The 18274-nt window shown below is 40.9% G+C and overlaps 1 protein-coding gene and 1 long non-coding RNA gene across 3 annotated transcripts in view; one reads left to right on the forward strand and one right to left on the reverse strand.

Annotated features, from left to right (window-relative positions):
* NPHP4 (nephrocystin 4) overlaps window positions 1-18274 on the forward strand; it is a 147234-nt gene that overhangs the window by 17937 nt on the left and 111023 nt on the right. For both annotated transcript variants that reach the window (XM_031963761.1, XM_031963762.1), the window contains 3 exons: window positions 8739-8911; window positions 9491-9555; window positions 11096-11251. In XM_031963761.1, the coding sequence (XP_031819621.1) occupies window positions 8739-8911; window positions 9491-9555; window positions 11096-11251 (394 nt within the window). The remainder of the gene's footprint in view (window positions 1-8738; window positions 8912-9490; window positions 9556-11095; window positions 11252-18274) is intronic.
* LOC116423019 lies at window positions 1339-5153 on the reverse strand. The gene is made up of 3 exons (XR_004233510.1): window positions 4412-5153; window positions 3934-4036; window positions 1339-2065 (listed from the first exon to the last, which is right to left on the reverse strand). It is a non-coding gene; the product is annotated as an uncharacterized LOC116423019 (long non-coding RNA).

Here is an 18274-nt window from a genome sequence, read left to right on the forward strand (position 1 = left end):
CTGTAAATGTTTAATAAATGTAGATTTAGTCCAATCCCTTTAATTTTAGAGAGGAGGAACCTGAGATCCAACAAGAAGAAATCATTTGTCCAAGGTCACAGAGGACATAAGTGGTAGCTCCAAGCTTCAGAGACAATGGATGCTTCCCATTGTACTGTTATGCTTGTAGTAGGATTAGATGAGATATTGCCCTAGAAAACACTTAGAAAATTTGGAAACTTACTGCAAAGGAGATGCAGATTATTATTATTATGAGCAGAATTAGACTCTATTTGGCATTACAAGACATGTCTGGCCTAGGAATGTATTAATTGATCTGTCTAACTAAAATGCTTCATTTTTTTTGTTACTGAATTACACCAGAATGACAGACTATAGTTCCGAGGACAAAATTTTATTTTACTAATTTGTATACTGCTTTTCTGTCCTTTTCAAAGTGGTCTTAACTTGAGCATGAGCTTGTAGAATAAATCTCTTGTAGACTAAATCATCTTTTTCTCCAGTGGGTCATGTTTCTCTGTGTGCTCCCAAATTTTTGTGTTTAACCCTACAGCTGTTTGTGGGGCCTAGATTACCTATCTTGGCTTTTACAGCTTAGAAGTTCTGGGATTCAATACTCTGCATACAGAAAGTCCCCCTCTGGGGAGAAGTATTACCTTTCCATTCCTTGCAGTCACTTAATATTTCATTCTATTGTGTATGTGTGTGTTTGTGTGTACGCAAATTTACATACACCATACACAACACACACACATATTTTTACACACACATACACACATATGTGTGTTTATATGTGTTTTAAAATAATCCTGAAGACTTACATGAACTGATGCTGAATGAATTGAGCAGAACTAGAACATTGTATACAAGTAATAACAAGATTATATGATGAGTAACTGTGATGGATGTGGCTTTTTTCAACAACAAGGTGATTCAAGACAATTCCAGTAGACTTGGGATGGAAAATGCCATTTGCAACCAGAGAGAGAACTATGAAGACTTAGGATGGATCGAAACATAGTATTTTCCACATTTTGTTTGTTTCTTATGGTGTTTTCCCTTATTCTTAACAATTTAACAAATACAGAAATGTGTTTAAAAGAATTATATATATTAAACATATATCAGATTGCTTGCTTTTTTATGGGGGGAGGCAAGGGAAGGAGGGAGAAAAAATTGGAACACAAAGTAGTAGTGAATATAGTAATGAATGTTGAAACTATATATGCAATTGGAAAAGTAAAATACTATTGAAAAATGAAAAAAAAAATTCTGGAGGCCTAGATCTAGTGCAATTGCTGAATTTTAATTTTGAGAGAGAAATAATTTTTGGTTAAATTTATTCCCTTAACCAGGCATGCTTCTGACTCTTATTGACAGAGTTTATCTCCCCCACTTCCTTCCCCTCTGCCTTTTATTTTGTGAAAATAACTGATCAAGAATTCTCATTCATTCTCCCACAATCCAGAGCATGGGGCGTTCCTCTTAGCCAGAGTCCATCCTCAGCCACCAGATGTTGCTAGAGCCCTATAATCAGCCTCTTCTGGAGTCTTCTCTGTCATGGAAGTTAATGTGGTTGTTTTTGCTTCTCGTAACCAAGGAGATGAGAAACTAATTCTTGAATGCTTCTTACTCGTTAGAGTAATGAGAGCACTGCAATTTGCCTGATGAGAAGTAGATGCTGTCAAGGGGTATCAGTGTCATCTGAATGGAATCTCTAAATGTCCTTGCCATTGACTTGACTATTCAAAGTATAGTCCTAGACAGAATTGTTAACCCTATACACCAAGAGAGCTACAGTATGCTGCCTCTGTAATGCTTTGGAGATCTGAGAAATACAACTGCAAGAATAGAAATCTGGTTTCAGGTCACGGAGGAGTAGTTCCCCTGAGATCTTCGGTATCCCTCTTATCTGGGAGATGGGAACTTCCCCTTCAGGGAAAGATTAGGAATCATTTGTCTGTCCTGAGCTTTACCTTTTTATGAAATCTTGTTCTTTTGCTGTTGCTCTGGTACAGTAACAGCTTTACTCATCCACTGTTCACCAACAACAAGTTTGATGTTTCTGGAAGAAGAAAGATTGTTTTACTCTGGGATGTATTCAGGAATTGGGGTTTGATCATATCTGTTCTCTCACATTGATATTTCATCTCAATTTCCATTTCGGAACAGTCAATAATAGTAAGAATGTTACAGATTCATGGCTAATTAATGGCATATTAATCAGTATTTTCTGAGTCCTCTTAATTCTTTTTTAAATTTTAACTTTTAAACTTTATCACTATAGTAGTATTGTAGTATATGATAAAACCTTTAGTTTATTATTATTATTATTAATTTTAATAGTACTTTATTTTTCCAAATACATGAAAAGATAGTTTTCAATATTTATCTTTGTAAAATCTCACACTCCAAATTTTTCTCCCTCTCTCCTCCTCTCCCCCTTCCCCAAGACAGCAGACAATCTGGTATACATTAAACTTTATCACAATTCCACCAATAATGCATGTGTCCCAGTAAAACCTTTTAATTTTAATGGACCGTGTCTTCCCTAATCATGTCCATTCTTCCGGCCTGATAATCCCTTATCCTATCCCTTTTCTGAAACCCCCATATCTAGAATCTTTTATTCCAGGATAGAAAATTTCAGTTTCTTAGGTGTTTTGTATGTACTACCTATGACTTCAGGGATTTGAAACCAATTACATTCACCCAATTAGGAACTTTTCCCCTTCCTTTAAAATATTTGAGATGCTCTGATACTCAGGATCCCTCTGAACAGAGCAAGCTGAACTGAAGCAAAAAGTCTCTGAAGACTTGATGTAACCACGTGCCATGTCCGAGAAATCTCTGGCTAGTCCATTGAGGAATCCCTCTTCCCACCTTGATCTGAGACACCCTGGCAACTTGTATTTCTTTCTTGGACCTTCCCAGGCCTCCTTGGGAAGTGTTAGACCCAGCCTATTGGGAGAGTTTCCTAGGCTGGCTGGGAAGAGAGAAAGGGGACAGGTGAATAGGCTGCTCCAGTATTTTTTCCTGGTTGTCTTTGGCTCCTGCTCACCATGGATGTCTCCAGCCAAACTACTTGACCTTCCCTTAAACACACCAATAAATGGACCTATCACTTAAGGGTAGATCTGTGAAGGCCTGTAACTCCAGCAATGGGCTGATGGGTTCTGTAATATGGGAGGAGGTGAGTTAGAGTAGATCTCTGAGGTGGTACGTGGCTCTACGATTCCATGATTCTGTGGTTGGTAAGACTGAACTCAGAAGAATAGTTACTAACTTTGGGATTCTGGCTGAGCATTCACCACAAGAGATTTCTGCATGGGCAGAGTTCACTATTTATAGGTTGATAGTAATAGCCCCATTTATAATGCTACTTTACGCTACTTTAATGGTATTTAGTATTTTCCTATGTGCTGGTTAGCTTTCTTTGATATTTTTAAAAGTTTTTATTTATGTTTTTTGATATCACCATAGTTTCTCCCAGGATCCCTTATCAACTCCCTCACAGAGAGTTATCATATATTACAAATACAAATATATTATAGCTATAATACAAATACATTACAAATATATTACAAAATTTTTCTAAAGATAAAAAAGGAAGAAAAAAATCAGCATAACTGAGCAGCACATTGAAAAAATCCCAAAGATATGCTCAGTGTACAGCTCTAGTGGATTCCCCCCTCTGCCAAGAAGTAGAGTGGGAGCATCTTCTCATATATCTCCTTTCTGTCAGACTATGAAACTGGATTAAATGTCTCCTGTGTGCCAGGCCTTGTGCTAAGTGGTGGGGACCCAGAGAAAGACAGGAGACCATGTCCCTGCCCTGACAGAGTTTACAATTCAATGGGAGGGTGCACAGGTTAGCGGGTTTGGCTAATCTTTATAATTTTGCAACATTTTAATCTATTTCTTTCTACTTACATTATGTAGTCATTGTGTGTATCGTTTTCTTGGCTTTGCTCACTTTGCTGTGCCTGGGGATCTTTCCATGCTTCTCTGTATTGGTCACAGTCGCCATTTCTTCCTACAAAGTAACATTCCTTTCCATTCCTGAAGCACAGTTTGTTTAGCTATTTCCCGATTGGTGGGCATCTACTTTGCCTCTAATTTTGTGTTATTATGAGGTGGTGAGGGAGGAGGCAACCCCATTTTTCAAATGAGGAAACTGAGACCCAGAGTGCTTGGACAACTTCTTAAAGGTCATAGGCTACTGGACTTGGAGTAGAGGACCCTTTGCTGCCTTATTGCCTGTGTGACTTTGGGGAAGTCTCCCAATCTTATCGGCATTTGCAAAAGGTGAATCTTAGACTAGTTGGCTGATCTCTAGGTTCCCCCCCAGCCCTAAGGCTGTGCCCTTCCAACCAAAGCTAACGAGCATCACCCCTAACCCAGTGCTCACTCTCAGGGGATCTCACTTTCTTGAAGGAAATCTGTGTGGGGGACTTGGTTAGAGAAAGTGAGACTGTACGAAGAATGTTTTCAGGTCTTGCTTCAAAGTTAGCTTCTGTGCAGGAAGTCTCCTTGGTTTCGGCTTAGCCTTTACCTGTCCTTGCAGCCCCGGCGTTGTCTCCCTCCTGTCTGAGGATAAAGGAACACATGTCATTTAGGAGGTCAGGCATCTCTCCAGTGAAGTTATAGGAACAGATGTGTTGAGCCATTCAGTCAGATCGCATATTCTGAAGCCCAATTTTGATTCTGTCAGTCTCGGTGAATAATGAAAACTCAACGCGAGGGCTAAATGGTGTCAGTGTGTTTTAAAGATGAAAGCATTAAGACAGAGAATGTTTAGATGATTTATTAATCTGTTTATCCCGTCATGGAGAAAAACTGTCAAATGCAGATAAGTGACAAAGCCGGGTGAATAGAAGCCTCATCTAGTCTGTCACAAGTGGCCATCTCTTTGCAGATAATTTGCTGAGCTTGATTTGAATTTTTCTAATCGGGTAATTCCAATTGATGAATAGAAATTTGTTCTCTGATTTTATTTAATTACTTTCCCAGCATAGCTGCCTTGGACTCAAGCACTTGTTTACAGTTATTGCTAAACTGTCTTGATAAATAATTATATTTTTTGTTCACCTTCTGGAATCCTATCTTAGTTGGATACAGTTAATGTGAACATTAACAGTGGATGAACTAAACTTGCATGAAAGATTAAACCCCTCAGGTTTAAGTCTTTAGGACTTGCATTTCCCTTGATGTGGGGTAAATGGAATAAAAAGACAATAAATAGAAGTTAAAGTATTACCTTTGAGTCTTCACTGTTGTGATGAATTTTGTTATTATAGTAATTAAGGATTGTTCATTCCTAAACACATACACACACACACACACACACACACACACACACACACTCCCCCGAACGGTTTTGATTATTATCTAGTTTTGAAATAGTGAACTGCAGGGCCATGTCTTCCAAGTTCTTGTAAATCCTTTAGCAAAATGCTATATGCTTTTATGCTTGATAAATGTTTATTGAAAGGATGAAGTGTTTTTCTCAGTAATAAAGCAGCACTCAGGTATCTGAATGGCTTTTTTTTTTTTTTAAGTAAGGTATGCAAACCGACCAAAAATTCAGAACCCAACTCCCTTGTCAATAAAACTCTTTCCACCTTTCTAGACATTTTCCACCAGTTTCACTGGGTCCCATCTTCCTTCAGGGCCAGAATAGTCCTTGTGATTCACAGTATCAGCCAAATGTTAGGACCAGATTAATCTTTGGTGCACGTTAGCCTTTTATTAGCCTTGGCCATCAAAATTTACAGAATATATCTTTAAATGTGAAATCTAATGGTGGGTCATTTGAGATAAATGACAGAGGGAATTTGGTTTTTGTTGCAAAATAATTGTTTTCTATCATCGATGAAAGGCAAAAACATATAACCGTAAATCTGGAGTTGCTGAAAACCGCTGGGCCCAAGTGTTCTGACGGAGCCATTTCAAGGTGACCTCTAGGCTAGGGGATTATTATTGTTCCGTATCTGGAGTTTAGAGCGTTTGCATTTGTTTTACTGCAGGAGGGAGAGTATGTGGTGTTTGTAAAACTGATATGCGGAGGTATAAATATAAAAAGTGCAATGATGACTGGCTTACCTTTCGAGTGGGCCTCTTTAACGGTTCCTGAGCCTTTGGAAACAGAAACATAATTCTCTCTTAGTCCAACCACCTGTCAGCAGTAAGTGGTCATTATTTCATCATTTTGCAATAAAAGATAATAGAATAACGATTTATATCTCATGGCTGATGTTTTAATGCGTCTCTCTGTTATCCCTTGCTGACAGTCTGTGATTACAGTAAACGTTTTCTTAGTGACACCATGGTAATGACTCGTTAATAGAAGGATTATTCCAAGTTTAAATCAAATGGTAGGAAGGCTGGCCTCTGTCCCTGCCGGATCTTTGTCTTTGTGAGCATCTTCTGGGGGTGATTGGGGGCTGAGTCAGGGAGGGCTGCGCCGACCGCCTCATTGTCCTCCAGCATTGACTTTGTGCTCCATGGAACATTCAGGTTCTGTCGCTGTAGCTCCACCTTCCATCTGACACTCATGTGGACTCTGATTTCCCTAGTGTTTAGCAAACCCAATCGGCTGAACCAAGTTTCCATCTTCTGTGTCTGTGACATTTATTAGTTTTAAATAAAAAGAAGTAAATTTAATTTGGAGAAATAGAAAAGCTGTAACATGATGAACGTACTTTCATTCCCATGTGGGAACATGAACATCGAGAGATGAGAAAACAAAAATGTGGATACATCTCCATCAGCCTCACGCTGTCTGTTCAAATACAGACGTCCCTGCTGTTGTCAGGCAGATGAGGGGAGAGAGTACATGATGGGAGATGTACCTCCTCATCTGACGACTTGAAACAAAAGTCATCCCGTCATGGGAATGATAAAGTAATTTGCATTCTCTAGAAAAACCTCATTTAATAACATAAATTTCAAGATGGTTCTCTGTCTGTCTTTGTCTCCCTCTTTGTAAAACATTTTATACATGAAGAAACCTTAACCCCTTTTCATTTAGAAGAAACCAACGCCCAGATTAATTTAGTAGAAGTCACAAAATTGGCCAGTGACATGGCTTGGGGGAGAATTAGTTCTCCTGATCTCAGCCCTATATTCCTCTTCCCTGAACCACAATGTGTCTTCTATTAATATTATTTAATGTTTTCATTATTGTGTACAATTTCATAGCATCCTATAAAATTCATGATGATATTGGAATTTCAGAATAGAATTTTTACAATCTGAGCCACATAATGTCAGGTACATTAAATTATTTCAATAAATTTCTTTGCAATTGAATAAGTTATCTTGAATACACACACACACACACACACACACATATGGTGGGAAGGGAATGTGGGGGTTGCTTTTTATATAATCCTTGTTGGCCATAAGTCACTAGAATAAGGTACCTCTTTGGGCTATTTCCATTATGTTCTTTAATGTGATAATGATATATATCACAGAATTCCACTTGTAATTATCCCCTTGAAATGTGTTTGTTGAGCCTTGGGATATTTCAATGGGATTTTTTTTTTCAAGTGAAAACCTAATGCTTCAGCAGGAGAATAGAGTATCGTCCTCATGGGGAAATCCATTGTACCCTTCTAGATTCTGACAGAAGATCCCATAAAAAAGAAAACTGATATATTTGATGGGTTACCTTTATTCTTTCACAGTTGGGCCAGGGTTGTGGAAAGGGATATAGTGGGAATTCATGACTTTTATTTTTTTAATTATTAAAGCTGTTTATTTTCAAAACATATGCATAGATAATTTTCAATATTTGCCCTTGCAAAAATTTGTGCTTCAGATTTTTTTCTCTCCCTTCTCCCCCTCCACCCCCAGATGGCAAGTAAACCAATCTCTCTCTCTCTATATATTTTTAAATTATTTATTTTTTTATTTGCAAAGCATATGCATGGGTAATTTTTCCAACATTGACCCTTACAAAACCTTTTGTTCCAAATTTTCTCCATCTTCCCCCATCCCCTCCCCTAGCTGGCAGGTGGTCCAATACATGTTAAATATATTGAAATACATGTTAAATCCAATATATGGATACATATTTATACAGTTATCTTGCTGCACAAGAAAGATCAAGAAGGAAGAAAAGAAAAACTGAGAAAGAAAATAAAATGTAAGCAAATAACAAGAGAGAGTGAGAATGCTATGTTTAAACCAATATATGTTAAACATGTGCAATTCTTCTATACATATTTCTATAAATATCAGGAAAAAATGAGAAAGAAAAGAAAATACAAGCAAACAACAAAACAGAGTAAAAATGTTATGCTGTGACCCACACTCAGTTTTTACAGTCTGCTCTCTGGGTACGTATGGCTCTCTTCGTCATAAGATCATTGGAACCGGCCCAGAATTCATGACTTTTAGCAACATTTAGAGGAAAACATTCTTTGGGACAAAACTGAAATATTTCCAGTCCCTGCTGGCCATTGGGGATGTGTTACAAAGAGCCTCCTGGACTGGATTTGGGAATCTCCATTTGCCTCCTGGTCCTTCCTGGCTGTGTGATGTTAGGTTTCCTCATCTGCAAAATGGGTGTAGTAATAAACCCGCCAGGATTGTGGCGAGGATCAAATGAGATGGTAATTATAAAACCGTGTTTGGACCCTAAAGTGCAATCTAAATACTGGCTTTTGTGTGCTTTGTGAGCCTTAGCTGGATGATCCAGACGCTGACATTTCATTCCTATGTTTCAGCCAGTGTATTTCCACACGTCTCTGAATCACCCAAGTGTCATTGCGGTAGTGGAAGTTGTTGCTGAAGGCAAGAAACAGGATGGGAGCCTGCAGACGATGGCCTGTGGCTTTGGGATTCTGCGCCTCTTCAGCACCAAGCCAGAAGCTACGGATTCTCCTGCCCAGGACAGACGGTAGGTGTTCTATCTCTGCATGCAGTCCGCTAGGACCTGAGCATGGCAGGCGTGACCAAGGCTGCTTCTGGGGAGAGCAGAGGCCCCTCATTCCCCACCCCAGGACAGACGGTAGCTGTTCTACCTCTGCATTTAGCCCGCTAGGAACTGTCCATGATAGAGCTGATCAGAGGCTTCTGAGTCCATGAGCACTGATAGACGGGGGTGCTGGGTGGTGTGGGACACTGGCCCACGGTCCTAGGCAGACCTGTACAGGTCTGATAAGCCTCACCTCATATAGACACAAGGAGGATTTGGACCCAGGTTTTCCTGTGCCCCCAAGTTGAATCCACTGTCTAGCACCCCTTAAGAAAGCACTGTAAATGGAAAAGAGATACTATGTGCCCTCTGCTTCTTTGAGAATAGGCTTGGGTGGGGATAAGAGCTCAAAAATCTTAAAAACAAATATAAAAACAATTATTTTGATTTGAGTAGGGAAAAATGTTAAATAAAGAAACGTCTTTAAAGAGAAGAAATAGGCTTGAATTATGTTGACTGCTAGAGGAATACAATGGTTGTTGTCTTGGTCCTCTTTTCTAGACTGAAACTCTATCATGGCACCCCCAGAGCCCTCCTGCACCCGCTTCTTGAGGACCCCGTCGAACGTAAGGACCAAAATCCCGGAATGATTTTCCAAGATTTTTGATGGGTTTTCCCTCGGCCTCAGGGATTCCCGTAGAGCTTCCCCAGAGCACTGTCCCTGCTTAGGCCTTCTTGGAATCGGTCTCAACATGAACTGCCATGTCTCAAGCCCAAGCTCCAAGAACTTGGGGGTTGGACTGTTGAGCCCTTTCAGCCCTCTGCCCCATTGGAAGTGAAGGCTCGGGCTCCTCAGGGCCCGAGAACTGAGGGTCCTGCCTCAGCCTCTCCCTCTGGGACCCTCAGCATCTGTCTTTAGAGCATCTGAGAGAGGTCTCTGGCAGGAGCAGGGAGAGCTTGTTGCTGGGACAGCAAGCCCCCTCCCTGCACCTGCTGCTAGCAGGACAGACCTCAGCAGGAGAGTGAGGGATTTGGGGTCAGCCTGGGAGATGCCAGGCAGGCAGGGAAGCTTGGAGCAGGCTCAGAGCGGCAGCCTCCGGCGCCTTCACACCCAAACTGTGTTTCTCAGCACAGACTCTGTTTTGTTTGTGAGACCCATCTGTGGGAGCTCAGCCGGTAACTTTGGCAGGGATGTGATGATGAGAGAAAGTTGGAGAGCTACAGGCTAGTCTGCATCCATTAAATACGGCCCAACAGTCAGGTAAAGTGAGGGAGAGATTTGCTTGGACTAAATATCAGCTTTTAGATGATTTCCACGTTGAATTAAATTAGCAAATTGCCAACTTTTCTCCTGAAAGCCCCTTAAAATCAGGCATTTTGACAGCTCATTGCTTCTGGTGGTGCATTTATTCAACATTCAGGATCCTCAGGCATTATTCAGATGCATGTCAGGAAATAAATATGTAAAATAGAAAGGAAAAAATGATCCTATTAATTAATTCATCCTAAAGAAATGTCAGAGATGTAGGTGATTGGGGGATAGTCCAAAGAAGGGCCAAGGGACAAGAGAAACAATTGGCTTGCTTTATAATTTGAGGAGAAGTATGAATGAACTTAATAATAGGACCCTCCTGTACTTGCTGACTCCTATTAGAATATGAGCTCACTGAGAGAGATCTTTCCACCCAGGAAGGGCTTCACAAATGCTGGAAAAACTGACTTATTCCTTCATATGAAGGGTTCGGAAAGAATAGGGCAAGTCTGTGCTTGTCACTGGAGTCAGTCAATTGATCTGAGAGCCTTTGTTAAAGATCCAGACAATTTGACCATGAGTGTTTCCTCATGTGAGATAAAGGAGTTGTATTAAGATTATTTATTTCTTAGGTCCCTCCTGAATAAAAACATTCAGGGTTCTAAGGGCCCTCCCATCTTGGACATCTTATATTCTAAGGGCCCTCCCAGTCCCAGCTCTGACCTCCCGGGTTCTAAGGACCCTCCCAGCTCTGACAGCCTGGATTCTAGGGCCCCCTCCACTTGGACATTTCCTAGTGGATGCTGGGTAGCCAGTCCTCTCATTTGGACACAGTATTTTAGGGGGGAGCGGGTGACTTCTGGTTCTGTGTCGATGCTGATTTTCTGGGACAATGTTGTTTCTCTCTTTTCTAGAAAGCAAATACATGACGCTCATCGAGAACTGCTGCATTCTCTATACCCTGAAGTTCCACCATTTTCTGGATGCCGTGTTCCACCTTCTTCCTGAGAACTTCCTGGTGTCTGGTTCGCAGAAAATCCCCGGTTTACTGCCAGCACATGGAGAGACAAGTAAGGACTTCTCGAATTATCTCAGCTTTGGGGAGTCTTGCACTTTCTGACCAGGCCCGTGCCGGACAGTCCTCGGGAGCGTGGCAGCAGCAGGTCCCGGCGCAGACTCAGGCCACATGTTGTGGGGTGGTTTGTTTTGCTCAGAAGCCCCACAATGCTTTTATCGCCATCCTTGGAGAATGATGTGTTTAACTCATGACTCTCACGATGTGTGTTTCCTGAACAGCAAGGCATTCCCCCAGGACAGCTGCTTAGTGGTTATACACGAAGGGGTGAGGGAATAGGGGACTGGGCTGGGCTGGCCATGGACATTAGGCCCCGGGCCCTTGCTGGGCTGTGTGTAGAGCCTGTCCGATGCAGGAGAACTTGCTGTAGCTCATGCTTCCCTGGAATAACCTTCCGTCACCTCGAGGACAAGCTGGAATAGGTCTTTTGGAGGAATACTTATATTTGTTATTAAAATATATTTTTGCATCTGATTCTTGTTTCCTTCCTTTAGAATAGAGCTGGTCTTTGAGTGTAGCAGGACAGGCTCATAGAGGGAAGCTGAGGTTGGGGATCACTTGAGCTTAGGAGTTCTAAGCTGCAATGGGCTAGCCTAAGTTTAACATGAACCTGGGTAGTAGGGAATATTGGGATGCCAAAAATGGGTTGGGAGCAGAACAGATCCAAGGTCCTTTGCTAATGGGACCATGTGGTGTGATCTTGTCCTGATAACCTGTATGAGACAGGAAGAATCGGGCGTTGAAAAAAGACAGGACGTAGAGAACCAGTACGTGTACTTGGGAGGGAGCACAAGGTGGGCATTGGAAAGAAAACAGACCATGTGAGACCCGAGTTCAAACTCTGCCCTGATTACTTGTGTGTGACTACTGGAAAATCATTTTTACCTCTTTTGGTCTCAGTTTCCACCTCAGCAAAATGAGGGGATTGAATCAGATGGGGTGCTGTTCACTTCTTGATATATGCCTGTTTGGGCACTGGCTTTGGAAAAAAACGGAAACTGATTTTAATTCATTTCAAATATAATCTGTCCCTGATTGGCCAGTGGTGGAGGGCATCTCTGAATGATCTTCCTGCCCTTGTTTAGTAGTCACTTTGAGAATCAGACCTGTAGGTGTGGTTAACTTCCCAGTAATAGGGAGCAACCACAACCTTTTCTCATTAATCCATTGGGCTTTGCCGCAAGGTGCTCTCTAAGGACTTCTCCTTTGTTGGTCTTTCCCACCACTGGATTTCTGCTTTCTGACACCAACTTGGGCTGCCCACCTGACTCTATTTTATAGAACCCAGGGGAACATTTTGAAGCATCCCTGTTGTGAGGAGTAATGGGAATTTATAAACTTTGTTTCTCTTGCTGGAATATGACTTTAGCAGTCATTTATTAAGTATATACTTTGTGTCAAGGTGCTGTTCTTGGTACTGCAGACATAAAGACAAATGGTAAGTGTCTGCCCTTAAGGAGCTTATGTTCTATAGGAAAGGCACTGTAATGTCATAGGTTCCTGGGTCTAGAACTGAAGTAGACATGTATACAAAAGGTTTACTTTATAGATAAAAAAGTAAGTTTTGGCTACCTGGCTCAATGGATAGAGCACTAGGTCTGGAGTCAAGAAGAGCCAGAGACATCTACTACCTGTGTGATCCTGGGTGTGTCACTCCACTCTGCCCTTAAGGAACTTACATTCTTTAGGAAAAGACAAAGTAGCATCATAGGACCCTACAGCTCAAGTGGACATGTATACAAAAGATATACCTTATAGATAAAAGGATCAATGGGTAGAACACTGGGCCTGGACTTAAGAAGAGTCAAGTTGAAATCCAGCCAGAGCTGACCTGGGCAAATCATTGTACTCTGTTTACCTCAGTTTCCCACTCTGTAAAATGAGCTGGAGAAGGAAATGGTAAACCAGTATCTCTGCTAAAAAAAAAGAAACAAAAACAAACCATTAGGGGCATGGAGAATCAGACATGACTGAAATTACTGAACAGTAACAACACTAGCATCTTGGGCTGCAGCATAAGGAAAGACAAGGCTCATTCTGGTCAGTTGAGGAGAGAGAAAGCTCTAATCATTAAGGACATAAGGATAGACTTTTTGTGAGAAGTGGCCCTTGGCCCACCCCTTGAAGGATGCTGGATTTTCCAAGAGGTGGAGAGAGCATTCTAAGCAGGCAGGCATGTGAGGTGAGAAGTTTGCCTTGTTTGGGGAAGAACAAGGAAGCAGCTCATCTGGCTGAAGCTTAATCCAGGGAAGGAGAGTCCCGTGCATTAAATTTGGGAAGGTAGGCTAAAGTCAGATCATGGGAGTCATTGTAGTGAAGGAGCACAGGGGTGGAGAAAGTTAATTCTGGGTGTGTGATCGGCTAAGGATGGCCAGGCCTGGCACACATCAGTTCAGAATGGGAGCAAGAGTTTGAAGACAATTGGAAAGATGGGCAGGTCATGGGTGATGAGATGCTGGCTCTTGTCTGTAGTCAAAGGGCTATAGATATCTATGATTGAAGGCATTAGTGGAGGGGAATGGAGTTGGTAGGATTGATTTTGGTTTTGGTTTGAAATGGTGGGCTTTGTCTGGGGGCCCATGACTCCCAGATGCTTGTGAAGTTTTCTGAGGAGATGAATGACGAATCAGGTGGCAGCTGATTCTCTGTAAACGAGACCAATTTTATCTTTCATTTAACTCACCCAGACAGGAGCTCAAGACTCTGATTGTTCTTCTGTCATAAATAATGGGATTTCACATGTTAGAGGTATTTGTGATTGGCTTGTATGTTCCCTGAGTTCTTTGCTTTCTAAATTTAACAGAAAGTAGAGGAGGAATTCATTATAAAGGATGCCTTCAAGTCATTAACCTGACAGCTGATAGAACCTGAGTTCTAATCCAAGCACTAAATATTAAATGACTCTATGACCTTAGCCATGATCTTCTTCTTGTCTTAGCTTGTTATTAGAAAAATAAGGTTAACTTTGATAGGAAAGATGCTTGAGAAATGCAACTCTGAGTCATTGCATTTTTGGATAGAAATACCAAGAAACTATCAACACAGTTGCTTTTAAATCCTTCTATGCATTCGATTTCTTGTTCAGGCAGAGTAGCTTTTGGGTTTTGTTACTGTCCTTCCCTCTGACACGACAGTGGATATGCTAATGCTGGAGGGAAAAGGAAATCAAATAGTTAAAATTTTGGCCCTTCGCTGCCATTCTGTTGATGGTGAAGAAAAAGCTTAAGCACAACAATGAATCCCTACAATTCCTTCTCTGACATATTAGAAATCTCTAATATGTTATGGGGTGGGTATCTGGGGCTTGAATTATATAGAAAGACGCACATATTTTGGATCTCTTCCCTTAGCTCATTGTGTTGTAAGTTAATATTTTCAGAAGCTTCAATCCATGTACATTTGCCCTCCTCTGGTGACGTGGCCCATCAGTCACTGAGGCACTTAAGTCTGCAAAATGTAAAGAAAGAAAATACAATTTATGTTGTTGTTGTTGTTGTTTAAAAACAAATGATCAGGGAAGACAATAGATGAACATGAATGACTTCTAGCCATTAGAAGTCTATGCTGACTCTACAAAGGAAAAAGCGATGAAGCCTCCTCTGAGAAATAAAGGATGAAAACCCATTTTTGCATAAGCTCCCCTGATGATCATTTGGGGAAAGAATTCTTTCTGCTCAGCCTTCACTTATGTGGAGAGGAACTGGTAGGCACATATAAAATATGACTTGTGGGCTTATGGGTATTGGGTCTGCATCTGACAATTGTTATTATCTCTATTATAAATTTAGTCTATGAACTTTTGGGCTCCTGTGTATTCTTCCTGAAATGAAAGAGAGCCTTGTTGCTGTCTCCCATTTTATAGCACTGAAAAACCCTAGGTGGGTGAGAGCTGGTACTTTGCATTCTTAGTATTTTTCATTTGTCTAATTTGGTGAGTTGTTGTCTTTGTCTATACTGGCCGCCACATTGGGGATTAGCAAGTCATTCATTTTATGAGGTGCCAGATGACAAGCATGTTGAATTTTTCATCAGCGCTTAGCCTGACCGTGACAGGAAATTGACAAAGTGCTCCATTTTAGTAACTTTGACCTTCTGTACCAGAAACGAGACAGCGACCCATCAAATGGACTCTTAAAAACCAGTCTGTTCATTAGAGTCACCACTCTTTTTCCCCTTCATAAGCAAATATACATAATTTAGTCATCTTTTTCTAATGTAGCCAGAAGTTTGTGTCAGATTGGAGTTCTCATATTAAGTAATTCTTTTTCATTTAAAAAACAGCAAACAACCCAACAGCATCAAAAATAACTTCACTAGAGTTCCTGGAAGTATTAGTTACCCTAGCCTGGAAAGATTACAGCTCAGTTAAACTCCGTAGTAGACCCCATTCTTGGACCACCGATTTAACATAGTCTTCCTTATAGTTCTTGATTCAGGAACTTTTTGGTCATGTTTTATGAGACAACATTTATTGTTGTCCAACAGACACCTTTGTGGATTCTGTTACTGCTTCACATAACATTCAGGTTATTTTATTTTATGTGGTAATCTTGGGATAAATGAAACACGGAAAGAAGTGAGACTGGAGAAATAGTCTTGTCTTTTATGGGGAACACTTTGGACAGCCTACTACCTTCTGTGTCCTCAGAACTCTCGTTTTTTTCTGGTGGCACTGTACAGTTAATGAAATAAGTGGAGAGATGTGGTCCTTGACAGCCCATGGTCCCCTGAAGGAGACAGCACGGACACGAATACCACGAGTTCATGGTCCTCATGTAAGAAATGCTTACTAAAGGGTGACTGGCAGAGCCACTGAATTACAGGATGCATGACTGTGCTTGTAAGCTGTGAGAGATTGCGCAGGTGGGAAGATTGGAAGACTGAGTCAGTAAGACAATTTTCGGGATGATGGGCGAGCCCGGTGAGGAAGGCACTTCTCAGCACACTCCATGGAGAGTGCATTCTTCCTTTTAGATTGGTGCTAAAAGGGGTGAAGTTACTGAGATGGGTTTAATGGCCATACATGTCTCAAAATGATTCAGGTTGGAAATGAAAAAGGTCCTTTTAGAATAGTTGCAGTTTTATATACATGTATTTAGAGACTTAGGGAAAATAAACTTTAGGGCTTCTTTCTGATACTATTTCTTTGGGTTGCTTTGTCACCAAAAAAAAAAAAAAAATCTTCATTCATTATGTTACCTTTCCTCACAGTGCATTAATATTTTGAATTTAAACAGTTAAGAGTTTCCTTTTCCTGATGCATAATTCAAAGAGAGAGGCCTACAGTGTGTAAAACAGATTTCAAATTGACTGTTTTGTGGCAGTTTGGCCAGCTTGCTGATCAGCCAGTGGCTCCCTGTGGCCTATGAGGGAAATCTGGACCCTTCTGCCCGACGTTCATGTCTCTATGGCAAATAGGATTGGCAGCTAGGATTGGCACAGTACATAGAGTTCTGGGCACAGAGTGAAAAAGACCTGAGTTTTAAATCTGGCCTAGCTGTGTGACCCTGGGCAAGTCACTTCACTCTGTCTCAGTTTCCTCATCTGTCAAATGAGCTGGAGACCTCTAATATTATTTCTTTGAGTTGCTTTATAGCCCCCCCCCCCAAAAAAAAAGAAAGAAAGAAAAGAAAGATCTTGGTTCATTGTGTTACCTTTTATTATAGTACATTAATGTTAATGAATTTAAAAAAGTCAAAAGCTTCCTTCTTTTGACATGTAATTTAAAGAGAGAGCCCTACAGTATGTAAAACAAATTTCAAGTTGAATGCTCTGTGGAAGTTTGGGCAGTTTGCTTAACAGCCAGTGGTTCCCTGTGGCCTATAAGAAAAAGTCTGGATCCTTTTGCCTCACATTCATGTCTTCCTGGCAGCTAGGATTGGCACAATACATAGAGTGCTGAGTGGGAAGTCAGAAAGACCTGGTCTTGAGAATCAGGGATTTCAGAGCTAGGATGGATCTAAGCTATCATGGAGGTCAGCCCATCAACAGAAAAGAATACTTCAATAAGTAATGTGATTGTCAGGACCTTGCTTAAGGGGGAATCCACTGTCTCCCAAAGCAGTCCCTTCTCTTGGGGAGCTCAAAGGAGGGTTCTTTTCCTCCTCACTATTAAACTTACATTTGTCTTTTTTCAATGTCCACTTATTATCCTGTTTCTGCTTTTTGACTCTAAGCAGAGCAGGTGGAATCCCTCTTCGATGTGGCAGCCCTTCAAAAACAGGAAGATGATGGTCATGTTATCCTTTGAGGATCCTCTTTGGCTCTTCCAACATCTCCATTTCCTCCAGCTCATGTGCCTATGGCATAAACTTGTGATGCATCACCATCAGATTGTCCTTTTCTAGACCTTTTTCAGCTTATTGATGCCCTTCTTAAAACGTACTGAACACAGCATGTAGTCCATTTGGGGGCAGAGTAAACAGGACTGTCACCTCTGTGTTTTTGAAGATTCTTCCTCTAAATGCAGCCCAACGCTGCATTGCCTTTATTGAATCTTGATTCATTTTGAATATGCACTCCATTAGAACCCCCAGATCTCTTTTAGATAACCTTCTTTCTCCCTTAGCTGTCCCCAGATTGTCCCTTTGAAGCCTGTTTTGTAAACTCAAGGCTAAGACTTTGTTTATCCTTTCCTCTTCTGAGATTTAGAGTTGTGCTCTACTTTTTGAGATCTTTCAGGATCATGACACTGCACCCAGCATGCTAGCTTTGTATTTTCTGCAGATTTTACAAGGAAACTACATAGAATTTAGAAGGAGTTTGAGAGAATGATTTGGTTGATCAGATTTCTTTAAGAAGTTGGAGCCAATTGTAGCTGTTCTAAATTCTTTCACAAAATTTCCTTCTAGCAAACTCAGTATTGACCTTGGGAGAGACCCTGAAACTTGTTTTGTTGAAAAAGCCCTTGATGTCAGCTTGTTTTTGGTAATTTGAATCTTTTTTATAAAGTTGGTGAGAAAAATGTGTAATTTTGTGATCTTCCTGGCTCTGTGTCATGGCTGATTTTCTGCAAAAC

This window comes from Sarcophilus harrisii, chromosome 3 (genome assembly GCF_902635505.1).
Source record: "Sarcophilus harrisii chromosome 3, mSarHar1.11, whole genome shotgun sequence".
NCBI lineage: Eukaryota > Metazoa > Chordata > Mammalia > Dasyuromorphia > Dasyuridae > Sarcophilus > Sarcophilus harrisii.